Genomic DNA, 17,997 nt, shown 5'->3' with positions numbered 1-17,997 from the left:
GAAATCCCATGCTGAGCTGCAAACAGGTCAACGATTTTATTCCTATTGGTTCCGTTCCAGTTTAAACAGGGTTATTTAGCATGTGAAGGATGTGAGCTGGCCATAAAATCAAGATCAATTTTTAAACCCAGACCTTTTGCAAATGGAAATTACACATCTGCTGCAAAATTGGCAGATTTGTTGTATCTCAGATCATCCTAGGAATTTCTCCAAGGAAAGGTTCTGCTGTCATGACCAGTCACCTCGTTCCTACCCTATGTCCATATAGTATCTACCAGCAAGCTAGGAATACCACGTTGGAACAATGGTTTCCAAAATCGTGGGGCTACAGATTCCCCAGCTATGCTTCAGGGGCCCCCACCTCTCCTCTTCATCCAGAGGAGGTCACTTTAGATATTAGGTACGTATGTACAGCAAAGTTAGGAGGAATACTTCTGTTTGGAAACGCGGTAGGATCTCTCTCTCTGCCCCTCACACATCACATGCCTTTTAAGTATTACTTACTTAAATGTTAACATCAATGATACGTATGTGAATATTTAAAAGTCAATCCTTTCTCTATTAGAACCAGGACCTAATTTATAATTTTAGTCCAGAAGTAAGAGTACTTAGCAGAAGTTTAGTATGACTCCATGAGGCTAGCCTGCAATAATATGACCCACTTTGGGCCCTCTGGGATTAACTCTTATTAAAGGAGGCGCAAAAGAGTTCAGTGTCATAGGCTACATCCCGCAGGTCTGTATGCAGCACTGTGCCTGTGTGTCCTGCTGGGTCTTCACACACAAGCGCGTTACCAAGGGCAGCATGGGGGCACGGGATGAGACACTGGATCTCAGTCCTTACTCACTAGCTTTATTCCTTAGACAAGTTCCCCCACCTCTCTGAGCTGATTTTTGATTTCTAAAATGGACATACTAATAAATGAGAAATATCTGCAGAAGAGATTTCTAAACCAAAGTGTTACAGAAATGTTTGATGATGTTACCACCATTATCTCACCATGAGAAGAATTTGTAAGAAATCCCTTAAGCCTATTAAAATTGGTAAATTGGGAACCTAAAAAAACGACTCAGAGAAAGAACAAATTTGTGGTTGCTGGAAACAGGTGAAGGGGATCAAAATGTACAAACTTCCAGTTACAAGATAAATAAGTTCTGAGGCTGTAATGCACAGCATATATACAGTATATGTAGTAACTCTAGGTAACAATACTATATTGTATATCTGAAAACTGCTCAAAGTAGATCTTGAAAGTTCTTATCATCACCAGACAAAAAATGTTTACTGTGAGGTGATGGATTTAAACTGAACTTACCATAGTGATCATTTCATAATAGGTACATGTATCAGATTATTATCTTGTGCACCTTAAACTTACGTGGTGTTATAAATAAGATTGGTAAATTTTGGCTCGAGTGAAATTATATGCATGTTTGCCATGTTGTTACATTGGTCCAGTGCCAGGTCATTATGAAAATGTGTTTCTTTGGGGTTTAGCCTGGAGTAAATACAAGTCAGGAATGTAGGTCAAAACCATGTATTTTGGGGGCCTTGATGTCAGTTTAGAAAGCAATTTAAGAAAACACATAACTTTGAATTTATTTTCTACCAAAGAGTGAATTATCTAATGTATAATATGATTAAATCAGTTTTTGATATTAGATATTTCTTTAGCAAATGAAATTGAGCATCTGAAATTTATAAAGGCCTATTCAGGTATTTGAATCTCAGTATTGAAAAATGTGAATTTCTGATCAATGAAATAAGATAATAGCTTGAGAAGAGACTTATGAGTGAGTATGCATCTTACTGTGTTCCAGATTAAGTCTCTCAGCAAAAATCTGTGAGAAAACAGTCCTGAAGCGAGTGTTGAAAGAGCTATGGAAGCTAGTTCTTAACAAAGTAGAAAAACAAATTGTTCTCCCTCCTCTGACGGATCAAACAGTAAGTATTTAAACGAACGTTTGTAATACCTTCAGTATCCCATCTAATTGTTTTCTGCTTAAGTGCATGGTTTTGATCCAGACGAAATTGTAATTAAATTCATTTTGGAAAAAAGAGTTCATACAGTGTCTTAGCAGTGATCATTCCAGTGCCATTTCCTTAAACAAATCCATTTTAAATTGCCACAACAGTAGTCAAACTTCACACTTACTTGACATTTCAAACTTCACCTCTTGAAAAAAAATGTATTAAAGTTTGCCTTTAGGGTTATCTGGTCTAGACATATAATTTTTTCATTTATTTTTACTATAAACCCCCAGGAAAATGGATTTAGGATTGAATATTCCTGCTGTGTTTCTTTCTGCAATTTTCCAGTTAAAGAAGATAAATCCAACACAGCTATCTAGAATTGTTTTCACCTTTCCCTTTTGCTTTTATCTGTTGCCTTCCCACTTAGAGGTTAACATAGGAGACATCTTTTAGTGAATTTGAAAAACATGATTGTATCATACACAGTAAAATAGGAAAAAAACAGAAAACACAATTGCCAGCAAAGTTAGACAGTGGTCAAGTGGATACACTGTCCAGCAGTCGTAGTTCACCAATCCTGAGCCAAGCGAGGCAAGAAGTAACCGTAACAAGTGCCTGCTACGGGATCACTTTTTTCTGTGACTGAGGAACACAGGGTGATATACATGATGAGTAAACAGAAACTAAACCTGAAATACAAAGTGGCACTATCATGCACACTCAGTTTCTATCTATCCAGTGAAATCATACAGAAAATATTTTCTTGCGAAGTGTTCCAAGAAGCAGATACATGTTTTTGTTGATTTACTGCCAGACAGTGACTTTAACAAGAAAATATAAATTACTTTGAGTTTTGCCTCACGCCATGAGCGTGTGGTATAATCTTATAGCCTACGCCTGTGGGTAAGCCAATCACATACAGAAACACACACACACCTTCTTCTGCTACAATACGTAAGGCCTTTCTATAATACCGTTAGCTATCACTTAATTGGTGATGTTCATGCAGTCTGGAGGTTGGGTTGCTTTACAAGTTTTCCTAGGTGAGAGGATTGAGAATGTAACAGAAGAGCTGTAAGCTTCAGCAGAAAGGGAAAGACCACTCAGTTTGGCTACTACACAAGCAGGAACCCTTTCATCCTCATTTTTTAAAAAGATAAAAAAGAGGGGGAAGGCATACTTGCACATAAGCCTTTTAACCTGAAAGATGCACCCTGCGTGGCTCATATGTGGCAGGCCACCCTCCCGCTGTGCTCAGAACTCCACTTGTGGCCGCGCTGTCTCAGCCCACAGTAGCACTCCATTGTTTCACTGTTGGTTGGTTGGGGTTTTTTGCGTTTTTCAGTATCCCTCAAGCCAGCCGCCATCCCACTGAGCTCCCTGTGAGCTGTCCACACCATCTCCCGAAGAAGCACGTACTGTTTTTGATAGTTCTTCGGTAACAAAACTGCATGGACGCTGTGCTGCCCACCACTATTTTCCCCATAAACCCCCCTCTTTCTATGGCACAGTTTTATAGAAGATGAGGTTCAAGAGTACACGTCATGTTAGAGCAGAAATGCTATGCATGACATTATATTTTTTGATATAAGGTCTTCCCTAGGGGAGTTTACCGTCACCTCAGTGCTCTCAAGCGTTGAGTTCTCCGAGTATGGGTTTCCCAGTGAACACGCACGCTCCACTGGAAAACTGGAGAATACTACTGCAGAATAGCTGGTTTCCCTTACTGTGAACATATTCCAGGATACTCCTTTATTCTGATGTTTTTGTAGCTCTCCTCAGGGCCTTTGGGTTCCAGGGAAAACCTCAGGCTGAGGGAAGAGTTAAGTGGGCAGGTCTCTGATAGATTGGACAGCATTTCAGGAGGACCAGCTCCACCTTCTTCAGCTCTGTATCTTGAAATTTTGCATAAATTTTGTATTGGGGGTTAGAGATTGGAGTGAAGGAGTTGCCTCTGCTACGAATAAATAAATACAAGCCAAAGCTCACTGATATAATCCCTATGCTACGTTAAACTGGCGACAATAGCAGTGAGCCGTTCAGTAACTGAGACTAGAACTTCCAGAAGTGGGGTGCCTGTGAGGACAGTTATATTGCCAGTAGTACTAGATACCTTTGACCCAATTTATAAAATCAACCAGTTATGGGCACGTGGCATAAAAGTCACAGAAATAACAAGGAAAATGGAGCACGCTGTCTATTGACCACATTTCTACTTTGCTGCTACTTTGAAGATCTTATGACTGAGTCTTCTCTCTCCTTTTCTATGTGTGTGTCTCTAGGGACCCCAGATGATTTTCATCGCAGCTAAAGATCTTGGACAATTATCAAAACTGAAGGTAATAAGAATAAAGAAATCAGTAGTTGTCTGTGAACAGTAATGAGCTAACTATAGCTCAGCAAGAAACCATTCTCCTATGAGTAATGGTTTCTAATATGGCGGGACTCAGAAGATATGTGTCTGTGATCTCACAGTCTGCTTTAAGGATGAGTCAAATCAAAATTTAGGGGCTGAATATTACTGCTTTCTTTTCCCCCCATATTTCTCATATTTTCCAATTGGTAGGGCAATTGGGAATTTTTGAGTTTGTGTTGTAACATTCAGCATTACTGCTTTTGGAGTAAATTAGAGAACATATTTTCTTTTATATACTAAATTGACTTTATGTGAATAAAGGCAAAACAGAATGCTTCACAGAAATCCAGTAACAATCTAGAGAAGTCTTAAAGGCACAAAACCTAACGTGGGAAAACAGAATTCATCAAAGCAGATACTGAGCTTGTGAACATAATCAACACCATTGTAATAAGGATTTGCTGACTCAGTAACCCTCTGCTTTATTATTGCTTGAGGTCCACAAGACTTTGCAGTTGTGCAGGGAACCTCATTTTCTTTCCCTCTAGAATAGGAACTTGACTGGTTAAAAAACATACTGGAGTTCTGTGACTGGCTTTCCTCACTCAGTGTCATGTCCTCCAGGTCCATCCATGTTGTAGCATATGAAAAGATTTCCTTCTTTCTAAAGGCTGAATAATATTCTATTGTAGGTATATACATTTTTTTCCATTCATTTGTCAATAGACCACACATACAGGCCAACAAGATGCCCATAGTTGAAATAAATGTTGTTCTTGTTCCTATTAGAATACAGTGTAGCCTGGAGATGAGTTCCAGATACAGCCCCCCTTGGTTCAAATTCTACCTCAACTGCTTCCAACTATGTGACTTGTCAAAGTCTTTAACCTTTCTAATGTTTGAATTTGGCATTTCTAAAATTCAGATACTGTTAGCACTTGGTTCATAAGATTATTGAGGACAAGTGAGGTAATACATGCATTATCTTTGCATGGTGACAGAAAAGAGTCTGCCACCCCCCACTTATAGAGGGGGCTATCTTGCCTCCTCCCCCAGCTCAGAGTTAGGTATCACTGGAATTGACGTGCGTGTGTACAACACAGGGGAAGGATAATCCATCTAACTGCATAATTACTTACTAAGGGAAAACAGGTGCCCTGCAATTTCAGTACCTTATTATATCACCTACACTATGCCGTTCATCAGAAAAAAATTAAAAGTCAGTAGTCCATTTAGAAGATATAACCATCACATAAAATTGTTTCTTACACATGTTCAATGATACTGATTGTTCAGAGGGAGAGGAGAAGGTAGATATTACTGTTAAACTATTGTTTTGGATCTTTGATCTCTGTAGCTTTCCTAATCCTTCTTACCTCCCGGGGATTTCTAGTCCCTACTTTGAGAAATGGATTTATACAGTGTTGAAGTTTTTCATACAAAACCCTGAAGGTGAAATAGCAGTGTCTTATTACAAAAGAAATAGCCTTGGCCATGTGTCTGGCATCTGTGTGACATCAGGAAACATACTCTATCTCCCCTAGCTTCAGTTTCCTGAGTTGAATGTTATATCAGATATAACTGTTTCAGTTTCAGGTGATGGAAAGCCAGACTAAAAAAGCAAGGAAGGAATTTATTGCTCCATGAAATTTTATAGTCCCGGGATAACGCTGGTTTCCATCACTGCTTGATTAAGAACTCAGACAATGTTACAGAACCCAGTTACTCACTATCTCTCAACTCTGTTCTTTGTTTGACTTTCTGTCAAAACTAACTTCCCTTCCTGTTTGTAAGATGATTCCCTGCTTATATCTAACAGTTTTGAACTTGAAATCCTATCAAAAAGAACACCCACCTTGATGCAAGGAGTTCTAGCACAAAGACCACTGCCACATGGCTAGCTCTACTAAGAGTTATTAGCATTCTCAGGCCAACCTCTGTGGCCTAGGGAAGGACATAAAACATTTGGCTTAACTCACATACCCATACCTGAATTAGGGGTGCAGTCAACCCTATTCACATTGTGTCACACCCAGCTCACACAATGAGTAGGGGTAGAGACAGGTTTCCCTAGTGGGCATATGCATGCTATGTGGGAAAAATCAGAGTCCACAGAAAACTTTAGGTCCTTTTGCAGTCTCAAAATTTCTTCAACTGAGTGAATTCTCTTTTGATTATGGTAAACTAAATGCAAATTATGAATAAAATGTCCCAAAAGAGTTATCAACACTGAAATAATCAGAAGGACTAACAATAGGATCTTGTTATCCATAGGTGATGAGAAAAATAACTTAGTTTTGAATCACATTTCTAAATTATTGGTCCATTTAGTTATTATTTGAATTATAGAGCAATAGGCCCTCTCTGTTTTTCTGTAAAAAAATAAAGTCTAACTGAAATACAGAACTGAAAATTTTATAAAGCTGTTTACCCATATTTTACTAGAGTGTCACTTCCATTTTTTTTTTTTGTTTTGTTTTGTTTTCTTTTCTTTTCATGTTAAACCATGGGTCTTTACCTTTATCATGTACTAGTTTGAAAGCAGATTTCATCCACAGGAAAACTGCCATTTGAAATAATTGTACTGATGGATAAATTCAGAAATTCTGAATAGAAATATTAGCAAAAAAAAAAAAAACAAAACAAAACCTAACTTACTTAAAAGAACACAGGACCAAGGAAAATAGAACTATGAGGGAAACTGATTGCTTATCTGCATATAACTTAGAATTAACTCATTAAACAAGTATTTATGAGGGGTGGTGCCAAGATCATGGTATAGAGACTCACAGCTCACCTTCTCCCACTAATACAACAAGAATTACATCTATAAACCCACTCAGTCACACAGAACACCTACCAAACTCTGGCAGAGTGTTTTTCACTTTGAAATACAAAATCGATAATGGGACTGGTTCTGCAGGGAGGGAGCAATAAAGGAAGAAAGACACTCCCACTCTGGGACACCCCCTTTCCAGCCAGGAGGTCAGCGGGGACAGAAGCGGAGCTTCCAAGGCTCAGAGGAGAAAGTGGCAGCCACCTTGAAGACAGAACTAAGGGAAACTGGCCCAGAGGGTCCCTGCGATCCTCAGCCCTAAGACACAAGCCAGCAGGAAGAAGCTGCGACTGATTGCTGGATACCAGCGAGGAGCCAGGCAGAGGGCAGTAGCCCACTGCACAGAGGCAGGCTCAGGGGACTGGAGTGTGGTGTGCGCTCTGGTTGGGGGTGTGTGTGGAACAGAACATCCTGGGACCCCCATAAAAAGCACCATTGTTGGGGTGGGGAGGAATGCATGCAACACAGCCACTGCTATAGATGCTGTCTCTGTGGGCTCCATTGTTGGTGTGTTCTCCAAGAAGAGAGGTGGGGCCTGGTCACAGCCATCATTGCTGCACAGAGGCAGGGTTGAAAGCTGAATCCATACCAAGCAGCCCTGCAGCTTCACAGGCAGGACTGAAATTTGTTACAGCCCCAGGCAGAGAAGGTGAATTTGCTCTCTCTGAACTCTTCGCGGACCCGCACCTCTGGGATGAACAGGCAGTGAGCAGAATTCTGACTCAGTGGGAGCGAGTACAGGTATTTACAACAAGCTGCCCTGGACCATAGGTGGAGGCGGGGCTGGGGTCTGTGCTGACCCTGTGGTACACCAGATTCAGGTTTGTGACTGCACGCTTGCTATGGTGGGTTCTAGCACCTGACATTGGTGGATCTTCACTGGTGGTTCCTCGGGCTCAGAACCTGGGGACACTAGAGCAGGTAGCCAACATTCCTGCAGCTAAGGCAGTGTCAACAGAGTACTCTGTAAGCCTGCAGGACATCTCCTGCCTATTCTTCCCAACTGAAGCACTCCAACCCTGCCTACTACACGCCACAGCTCAGAAACAGGACTAGGAGAAATCCATACAGCCAGAGAAATGTAAGTAAAATGAAGAAGGAGAACCACTCCCAATTAAAAGAACAAGAGAAATCCCCTGAAAGAACAATCAATGAAATAGACTTCAATAGTCTACTAGATCATGACTTCAAAAAAGGGAATGATCAATGCAGTAAAGTAGCTACAAGAGAACATCAATAGAGACAAAATATTTCAAAAAGGAAATCGAAACTATAAAGAAGAGCTGATTAAAAACAGAAAACTCAATTGCTGAGAGAAGAGCTGAACTACAGGCAGTCAAAAGCAGACTAGATAATGCAGAGGAACAAATAAGTGACTTAGAAGACAGGATAATAGAAGTCACCCAATCAGAACAGCAGATAGAAAAGCAAATAAAAACCAGTGAATGCAATATAAGGGACCTATGGGATAATATAAAGCATGCTAACCTATACACAGTAGGGGTCCCAGAAGAAGAAAAAGGGGATTGAAAAGGTATTTGGAAGAAACCACGACTGAAAACTTTCCAAACCTAAAGAAGGAAACAGACATCCAAGTAAAGGAGGCACAGAGAGTCCGAAGTAAGAAGAACCAAAATAGACCTACACCAAGACATATTATAATTAAGATGGCCAAAGTTGAAGAAAGGATTCTAAAGGCAGTGAGAGAAAAACAAGAGAGTTAGTCACAAGGGAACCCCCATAAGGCTTTCAGCTGATTTCTCTACACAAACACTGCTGGCCAGAAGGGAGTGGCAAGATACATTCCAAGTCTTGAATGAGAAAAACATGCAACCTAGGATACTCTATCTGGCCAGACTATCCTTTAGAGTAGAAGGAGAGATCAAGAATTTCACAGACAAGCAAAAACTAAAAGAATCAGCAATACTAAATGTATACTAAAAAGAAATACTGAAAGGTCTACTCTAAATAGAAAAGAAACAGGAAGCTATAGAAATGAGCAAACCATAATTGGAAATACAGTAACTGCAGTGAATTGCAAGAGAATAAGCATGAAGATGTAAAAAATAAATAAAAATAAAGAATATCAAAATCATAAAAGGTGGGAGAGGGGAGCAAAAAAATAGAGATTTTTTTTTCCTCTCTTTTTTTTTCTCCTTCTTTTTCTTTTTCCTTTGTTCTTTTCAGGATGCGTTTGAGCCTACATGACTATCAGTCTAAACCAAACAGTTATAGTAAGTGGTTAACATATCTGAAAAGCAGGGTAGCCACAAATCAAAAGCATACAATAGAGTCACAAAAACCAAAAAGAAACCTAGCTAATACAAAAAAAAAAAATTGTCAAACCACAAAAAGAAAAACAAAAAGGAAAAGAAGGTAACAAAAAGAAATACCAAATCAACTGGAAAACAAAGTTCAAAATGGCAATAAACACCCATCTATTAATAAATACTATAAATATCAATGGGCTAAATGCTCCAATCAAAAGACATAGAGTAGCAGATTGGATAATAAAACAAAAGCCTGTAATATGCTGCCTACAAGTGACCCACTTTAGAGTGAAGGACATACACAGGCTGACAGTGAGAGGATGGAAAAAGATATTCCATGTAAATGGAAATGACAAGCAAACGGAAGTATTAAAACTCATACCAGACAAAATAGACTTTAGAACAAAGGCCATAATGAGAGATAAAGAAGGACACTATATAATGATCAAAGGAGTAATACAAGATGAAGATATTACACTCATTAACATACATGCACCCAATACAGGAGCACCAAATATATAAAACAAATACTAATAGACATAAAGGGAGAAATTGATGAGAATACAATCACAGTAGGAGATTATAACACTCCACCAACATCATTGGGCAGGTCTTCCAGAGAGAGAATCAATAAGGCAATGGAGATACTAAATGACACAACAGAACAGTTGGACTTGCTTGATAATTTAGGACACTATAAATACTCAAAAAACAGAATATACCTTATTTTCAAGTGCTCATGGAACATTTTCTAGGAGACCACATACTCAGGCACAAAAGAAGCCTCAACAAATTTAAGAGGACAGAAATTATTCCAGGCATCTTCTCTGACCACAATGGCATGAAACTAGAAATCAACCACAGAAAAACAAATGAGAAAAAAAGGACAGCATGGAGGCTAAACAACATGCTACTAAAAAACCAATGAGTCAATGATGAAATGAAGGAAAAAGTTGAACAATGAAAACACAAACACACAAAATCTATGGGATGCAGCAAAAGCTGTCCTAAGATGGAAGTTCACAGCAATACAGGCCTTCCTCAAAAAAGAATGGGCTCAAATAAACAACCTAACCTACCACCTAAAAGAATTAGAAAAAGAAGAACAAACATACCTTAAGTCATCAGAAGGAAAGAAATAATAAAGATCAGGGAGGAAATAAATAAAATAGACATTTAAAAGATAATGGAAAAAATCAATCAAATCAAGCTGGTTTTTTGAAAGAGTGAACAAAATTGATAAACTTCAAGCCAGGCTCATCAAGAAGAGAGAGCACACAGATAAAGTAAGAAGTGAAAATGAGATTACAACAAACACCACCGAAATACAAAAAAGCGTAAGAGAATACTATCAACAACTATATGGCATTTGACAATTTAGAAGAAATGGACCAGTTTCTAGAAACATACAGTCCACCAAAACTGAATCAAGAAGAAATAGATCATTTCAACAGATCAATCACTAGAAGTGAAATAGAATCAGCAATAAAAAGCCTCCTTGCAAATAAAAGTCCAGGACCAGATGGCTTCACTGGGGAATTCTATCAAACATACAAAGAAGAGCTCATACTGATCCTTCTCAAACTCTTCCAAAAGATTGATGAGGAGGGAATACTCCCAAACTTATTCTATGAAGCCACCATCACTCTAATACCAAAGGCAAACAAAGACACTACCAAAAAAGAAAGCTATAGGCCAATATTATTGATCAACATAGATGCAAAAATCCTCAACAAAACATTAGCAAATAGAATCCACCAACACATTAAAAAACGATCATACACCATGATCATATTCTCTTCATCCCAGGGCCAAAAGGATGGTTCAACGTATGAAAATCAATCAATTTTGATACACCACATCAACAAGAGAAAGGATAAAAATCACATGATCATCTCAATAGATGCAGAAAAAAGCATTACATAAAATTCAACCCCCATTCATGAAAAAACAAAAACAAAAACAAAACTCTTAACTGGGTATAGAAGGAACATATCTCAACATAATAAAAGCTATTTATGACAAACCTACAGCCAGCATAATACTCAGTGGTGAAAAACTCAAAAGGTTCCCACTAAAACCTGGAACAAGACAAGACTGCCCACTATCACCACTCCTATTCAACATAGTCTTGGAAGTCCTAGCCACAGCAATCAGGCAAGAGAGAGAAATAAAAGGGATCCAAATTGGAAAAGAAGAGGTAAAAGTGTCACTATATGCAGATGACATGATACTATATATAGAAAACCCTAAAAGGTCCACACAAAAACTACTAGAAATAATCAAAGAATTCAGCAAGATAGCAGGATACAAAATTAACATACAGAAATCAGTAGCATTTCTTTACACTAACAATGAAATATCATAAAAGGAAAGTAAAGAACGCTCTTTTAAAGTTGCATCAAAAAAAATAAAATACTTTGGAATAAATCTGACCAACGAAGTGAAAGACATATGCGGAGAACTATAAAACACTGACTAAGGAAATCAATGGTGACTTAAAGAAATGGAAAGACATCCCATGATCTTGGATTGCAAGAATTAGTATTGTTAAAATGGCCATATTACCCAAAGGAATCTACAAATTTAATGTGATCCCTGTCAAATTGCCCAGGATATTTTCACAGAACTAGAACAAATAATCCTAAAATGTATATGGAATCACAAAAGACCCAGAATTGCCAAAGCACTACTAAAGAAAAAGAATGAAGCTGGAGGAATAACCCTCTCAGACTTCAGAAAATACTACACAGCTACAGTAATCAAAACAGTGTGGTACTGGTACAAATACAGACATATGGATCAATGCAACAGAACAGAAAGCCCAGAAATAAACCCACAAACTTTTGGTCAATTAATCTTTGACGAATGAGGCAAGAATATACAATGGAGAAAAGACAATCTCTTTAGCAAATGGTGTTGGGAAAACTGGACAGCTGCATGTAAGTGAGTGGAGTTAGAATACTCCCTCACATCTTACACAAAAATTAACTCAAAATTGCTTAAAGACCTAAACATAAGACAAGACACTATAAGCCTCTTAGAAGAAAACAGGCAAAATGTTATCTGACATAAATCTCAGCAATGTTCTCCTAGGGCAGTCTACACAGGCAATAGAAATAAGAGCAAAAATAAACAGCTGGGACCTAATTAAACTTACAACCTTTTGCACAGTAAAGGAAACCATATGCAAAACAAAGAGACAACCTATGGAATGGGAAAAAGTATTTGCAAAAGATGAGACTGACAAGGGCTTCATTTCCAGAATATATAAACAACTGATATAACTTAAAAAATCTAATCCAAAAATGGGCAGAAGAACTAAACAAGCAATTCTCCAGTGAAAACATATAAATGGCCAATAGGCACATGAAAAAATGCTTAATATTGCTAATTATCAGAGAAAAGCAAATCAAAACTACAAAGACATATCACCTCCCACCAGTCAGAATGGCCATCATTCGAAAGTCCACAAACGACAAATGCTGGAGAGGCTGTGGAGAAAAGGGAACCCTCCTACACTGTTGGTGGGAATGAAGTTTGGTGCAGCCATTGTGGAAAATGGTATGGAGATTCCTCAAAAGACTAAAAATAGACTTACTATATGATCCAGCAGTCCCACTCCTGGGCATGTATCAGAGGGAACATTAATTCAAAAAGACACCTGCACCCCAATGTTCATAGCAGCAGTATTTACAACAACCAAGTATGTCCAGCCTAAATGTCCATCAACAGATGACTGGATAAAGAAGAGGTGGTATATTTATGCAATGGAATACTACTTAGCCATAAAAATTAATAAAATAATGCCATTTGCAACAACATGGATGGACCTGGAGAATGTCATTGTAAGTGAAGTAATAAGCCAGAAAGAAAAATACCATATGATATCACTTATATGTCAAATCTAAAAAAGAAAAAGTTATTTACAAAACAGAAACTGGCTGACATACACAGAAAACAAATTTATGGTTATCAGGGTGGAAAGGACTCAATTGGGAATTCGAGATTTGCAGATACTACTGTTTATAAAATAGATAAACAAGTTCATGCTGTATAGCACAGAGAACTACATTCAACATCTTGTAGTAACTTATGGTGAAAAAGAATATGAAAATGAATATATGTAGTTCATGTATGACAGAAGCATTGTGCTGTACACCAAAAATTGAACATTGTAAACTGACTATACTTCAATAAAAATACATACATACAAAAAAATAAAAAAGGCAAAAAAATTCTTTAAAAAACAAGTATTTATTCAGCAATTTGATGTATTCTATATTACTTCATCATCTGAAACTTCGTAATATATATTAAGTATCCCCAACTTATAATTATTTTTTTGGAACAGATTTTGTTCTTTTATGATAGCAGATTTATTTATCATAATTTTCTAAAAAATGAATACATCTTTATACATAGATGATACAATATCAAAACCAATTAATTAAAATACATCTGAGACTGAGTTTACTGCAAGCTAGCAGTAATGCACTGACAGCCTCTTTCAGAGACTCCCTTATTTGAACGAGCTATTGTTAAATCCCAGAAAATCATTTCTTCCAAGAATTGTATTTTTCTATAGCACCAACATACATTATTTATTAGCATCTATTAAAAAATAATGTGACCACATCACAAAGCTGGTCACAATTGATGAAGTCAGAGAGATTTAGTTAATATGAAATATTTGTATTTACTTGCTCTAAAGTATTTCTCTCCATAACTTGGCAAAAATCTTCCATTACTCTTTGAGTCTCAGTGGGTATTTAATATTTCTACTTAAAAATTTTAAATGGACTCATGTTTATGTTGCAATCCCTCTATCAGAGAAAGATGCAGTCTGATGCAGAAGTGTGTATCATAAATCCATGAAGCATCACACCATGTTTTAAAAATATTCAAAGGCGTATGATTCCATTCAAGCATACTGAGTCCTGCAAGATACGCTGAAGAAGTACAGTTCAATTACTGAAAACATACTGAGTGCCTAGCAGGTGAGAATTGCCAAGATAGGCACGGAAAGTCTGCAGAAGTGAAGAAGACATAGGTAGAGATTATCTTTAGAAAGTCATGGCATCTATTAAATGATGAAATAAGAAAAGGGCTAGAAGGATGAGCCCCTGGAGGTAACTGCGCAACTCGTATACCGCATATAAGTGTCCTGCTAGAGAGCGAGTGACGGCTGAAATAGGGCCCAAGCTCCACTTGCTAAACCGTATGTGTGAATGTGGCGCTGTGCCCCGTAGAAACAGACAATGTTTACAACTGACCAAAGGCAATGATATATTCATGAAACCATGCATTCTCAGAGTTATGTCCACCTGCACTGGCTTTTCTTCTAATTCATACAGAGGCACTTATATAAATTAGAATTTAAGCTCCAGGAGGACAGAAGTCTTTCTCTTATTAAACAATATATTTCAATCACCTGGAACAGCATTGGCACATAATAAACACTGCATAAGTACTTGTTCAATGATGCTAATTAGAATAGTGGCATTTCTGGGGAGACTATCAATTTGGGGGTTCAGAATTTAAAAATTTTTCTCTTAGACAAATTTTTATTTCCTTTATTATTATCTTCAACTTTCATCCATCAGTCCCCTACAAGAGCTTTAAATGATGGGTTGAGAGAGTTCATAGTGAACAATGAGGAAAGTGCATTGTTCATATAAAAATCAGTTCCAAAATACTGACAAGTAATTTTAAAATACTAAAAATCTACAGAGCCATATTCAGTGAATTCTTAAGGAAGTCTCCTAGCAGTAGTGACTAAGCAGTAAGGGGATCCTAGAAAGAGAATAAAATGGGAGCATTGTACTTAAAGTAGACTTTATCAGTGGAAATTGAAAGAGGCTAAAATTGACCTCCTAAATCCCTTTCCTGGTTGGCCTTCCTTGATGTGACAGAACAGAAGGCAGGAATTACGGTGGAAAAGCTTTGAGACACATTTTCCAGGTTTCTCTCTTTTTTTCCTAACATTAACTTGGTGTGTGAAAAACAGAGCCACCTATGAATCAAAGCACTGCTTTTTGAGTAAACATTTTGCATTTGTTCTTTTGGCAAAATGGATTTTTGTTAAATATCTGACAAAAACATCCTCTAAACTGTGTTCATATGAAAAAGATATCTCAAGTGGGAAATGTTGGCATATGGCAATTCTACAGACTGTGTTTGAAAATAGTTGTTAAATAAATAAACTGGTTATTTTATTCGCAATTGTTAACCTGTGTTCTAGGAGCACATGATTCGAGAGGATGCCAAGGGTCTGACGCCGAGACAGTGTACTATAATGGAGGTGGTCCTGGCTACCATCAAGGTAAGGTTCTAGTGGCCCTGGCTGTGTACTCAGAGTTGCCTGTGCACCCTCAGAGAGAGGTGCCCCAGGGCCCCCTCTGTAGGGCTGCACCGTCCGCAGACACAGGACACAGTTGTATATACACGATCCGGGAGCTTGTCAGATTTAGCCCATACTCTGTTCTTGTTACATCCACATTACTCTGCCCTTACAGCTGCTCCCTTTGTTGACCTCTAGCAAATGTGTATGAAACCTATGTAGTAATACGTGTTTTCAAAGAAAGACATGTACCCCCAAATCCCAGTTAAACAAATGCTTCAGGGGAATCTAGGGTTAATACAATTTCTTTTTTTGTTTTCTATGCTTGTTGAAATGGTTTCAGAAAGATCAATTTTCTCTTCTGTCTTAGTAAGGACAATAATTTAGTTTTCTGCCAAAAACACAAAGGCATCGTGTGGTGTGCATCAGGTTTTCATAGCCAAAGGTTGAGCAGAAGTTATTATGGTGTGGGCTACATCTAGGCAGATCTCAAAAGGTAACCTAGGAAGTTCTTTATTTTCATATAATTCCATATAGACTTATATCCATACATTTCACATTTATATTTGCATTTACTGAAGAGTAAAAAATGAAGGTATTTTCTAAATTTGAACCGTGTCCAGTGTCTCAACACTTCACTGGGGGAAGCATCTATCATCAAGGATGTATCAACAGTGTAGCAGAGAACTGGGAGCCACCACAAGCCATTTTTACAGCACAGAATAATTTCACTGGATAGAAACAGACATTAAAATGCTATTCATTAAAACAAGTTCTATTGAATAACAATTGGACACAGAACTGTTACCTTATGACTTTAGTTTAGCAGTTTCAGCATTCAATAAGAGACCATCTTCTGCTGCTTCAGTGTCAAAAACTGTAAAACGAATGCTGTGAGGTAAAAATTTTGTGACACCTGGTAGAAAGTGGAGAGTGAATTTGGGCAGTGAGATGACCACGGTGGAATTTCTCAAGATGCAGCAAGTGTATTGGCTGGAAGTATGACATTTTTGCAGAATCATTTTGAGGTTAAAAAAATGGAAACAATAAAAATTGGGAAAAATACAAAACCTGTTCTTTTAAAAAATACTTTCAAAAATATGAATAAAAAATGGTTCACTTTTGGAGTTGTAGAAGCACGAATGGCTACAAATAGGGAAATGTTAGTAGAAAACTAAACTCTGAGGCACACCGTGAAGAGTCAATAAAGTAAGACTTTTAGAATTGGAATTCAGTCCTTCTTAGATTTTATTAGGTCAATACATGACTCTAAGAGAGGAAGAAAAATGTGTTCTGTGAAAATAGCGTCCGTCAAGGTACTGACAGACCTGGCTCCTGTCCCCAACCCTAGCACTTCCCTAATTGTTCTTGGTGAGGACAGCGGGCCACCACCTGCAAGCCGACTTCTGCCCAGACGCCAGGGGCAGTCCTGATCCCCCAGCAAATCCCCCTGATCTACGTCCTGACAGCTCAACTGCCCCATCTTTCTGTCCAGGCCCTCTGTGATGGTATTTCAGTTCCACCTCAGGCACCAGACGCTTGTCTGGTTCTTTAGGAAAAACTTCTGGCTGGTGTCCAAGATCCAGTAAACGGATCCATGTTATTATCTTCTTCTCCAGGACTGGAGACTGACCCTGGTCCTCCTGACCCTCAGAGCCTCAGGTCAGGTCTTTGGCCTTCCTATTCCCCAGCTTATGTGATACCAACTTTTTTTCTGGGGTCTCTATGCTACAACAGCTGTTTCTGCTCTGAGACCCTTTTAACCCCGTCATCCGCCCATCTGTCACGGGACACCTGATAACTCCTTTCAGTGTCCCTGTCATTAGTTTGCCAAAGCTGAGACTCCCTTTTATTTTGTCTGATTTCTGAGACTTGCCTTGACTATCCCACAAGGTGCTAATTCTGATGCTGACGGCAAAGGAATTCAGGAGAAAGGGGAATACTACATAAGAGAATTGTACCCCCAAGAGCTAGCAATTCAAGGTCTGCTTGGAGCTCAGCAAAGAGAATCCTGTAACTGTAGTCATTTAAATACTTCATTGGAAAGGTATTCATATCCAGAAGCAGATGCTACCCAGGCTGATTCCCAAAAGCTGCCAAAGACATGATCCTTAATTCCTTGTTAGCTCAATTTAAGCAAATAAGCTGGAATTGAGAAAGTGAGAACTGAAGGAAGACAATGCTGTGGTGTTTTCAGACTACAGACGGAAATAATGTG

The 17,997-nt window shown here is 38.3% G+C and overlaps 1 protein-coding gene across 5 annotated transcripts in view; it reads left to right on the top strand.

Moving 5' to 3' along the window:
- Nucleotides 1-17,997, top strand: part of UNC13C (unc-13 homolog C) — a 599,855-nt gene that overhangs the window by 533,166 nt on the left and 48,692 nt on the right. For all 5 annotated transcript variants that reach the window (XM_064485583.1, XM_064485584.1, XM_064485586.1 and 2 more), the window contains 3 exons: nucleotides 1,821-1,944; nucleotides 4,257-4,313; nucleotides 15,681-15,761. In XM_064485583.1, the coding sequence (XP_064341653.1) occupies nucleotides 1,821-1,944; nucleotides 4,257-4,313; nucleotides 15,681-15,761 (262 nt within the window). The remainder of the gene's footprint in view (nucleotides 1-1,820; nucleotides 1,945-4,256; nucleotides 4,314-15,680; nucleotides 15,762-17,997) is intronic.

This window comes from Camelus dromedarius, chromosome 5, assembly GCF_036321535.1.
Source record: "Camelus dromedarius isolate mCamDro1 chromosome 5, mCamDro1.pat, whole genome shotgun sequence".
NCBI lineage: Eukaryota > Metazoa > Chordata > Mammalia > Artiodactyla > Camelidae > Camelus > Camelus dromedarius.
This window is presented reverse-complemented; position numbering and strand designations above follow the sequence as displayed.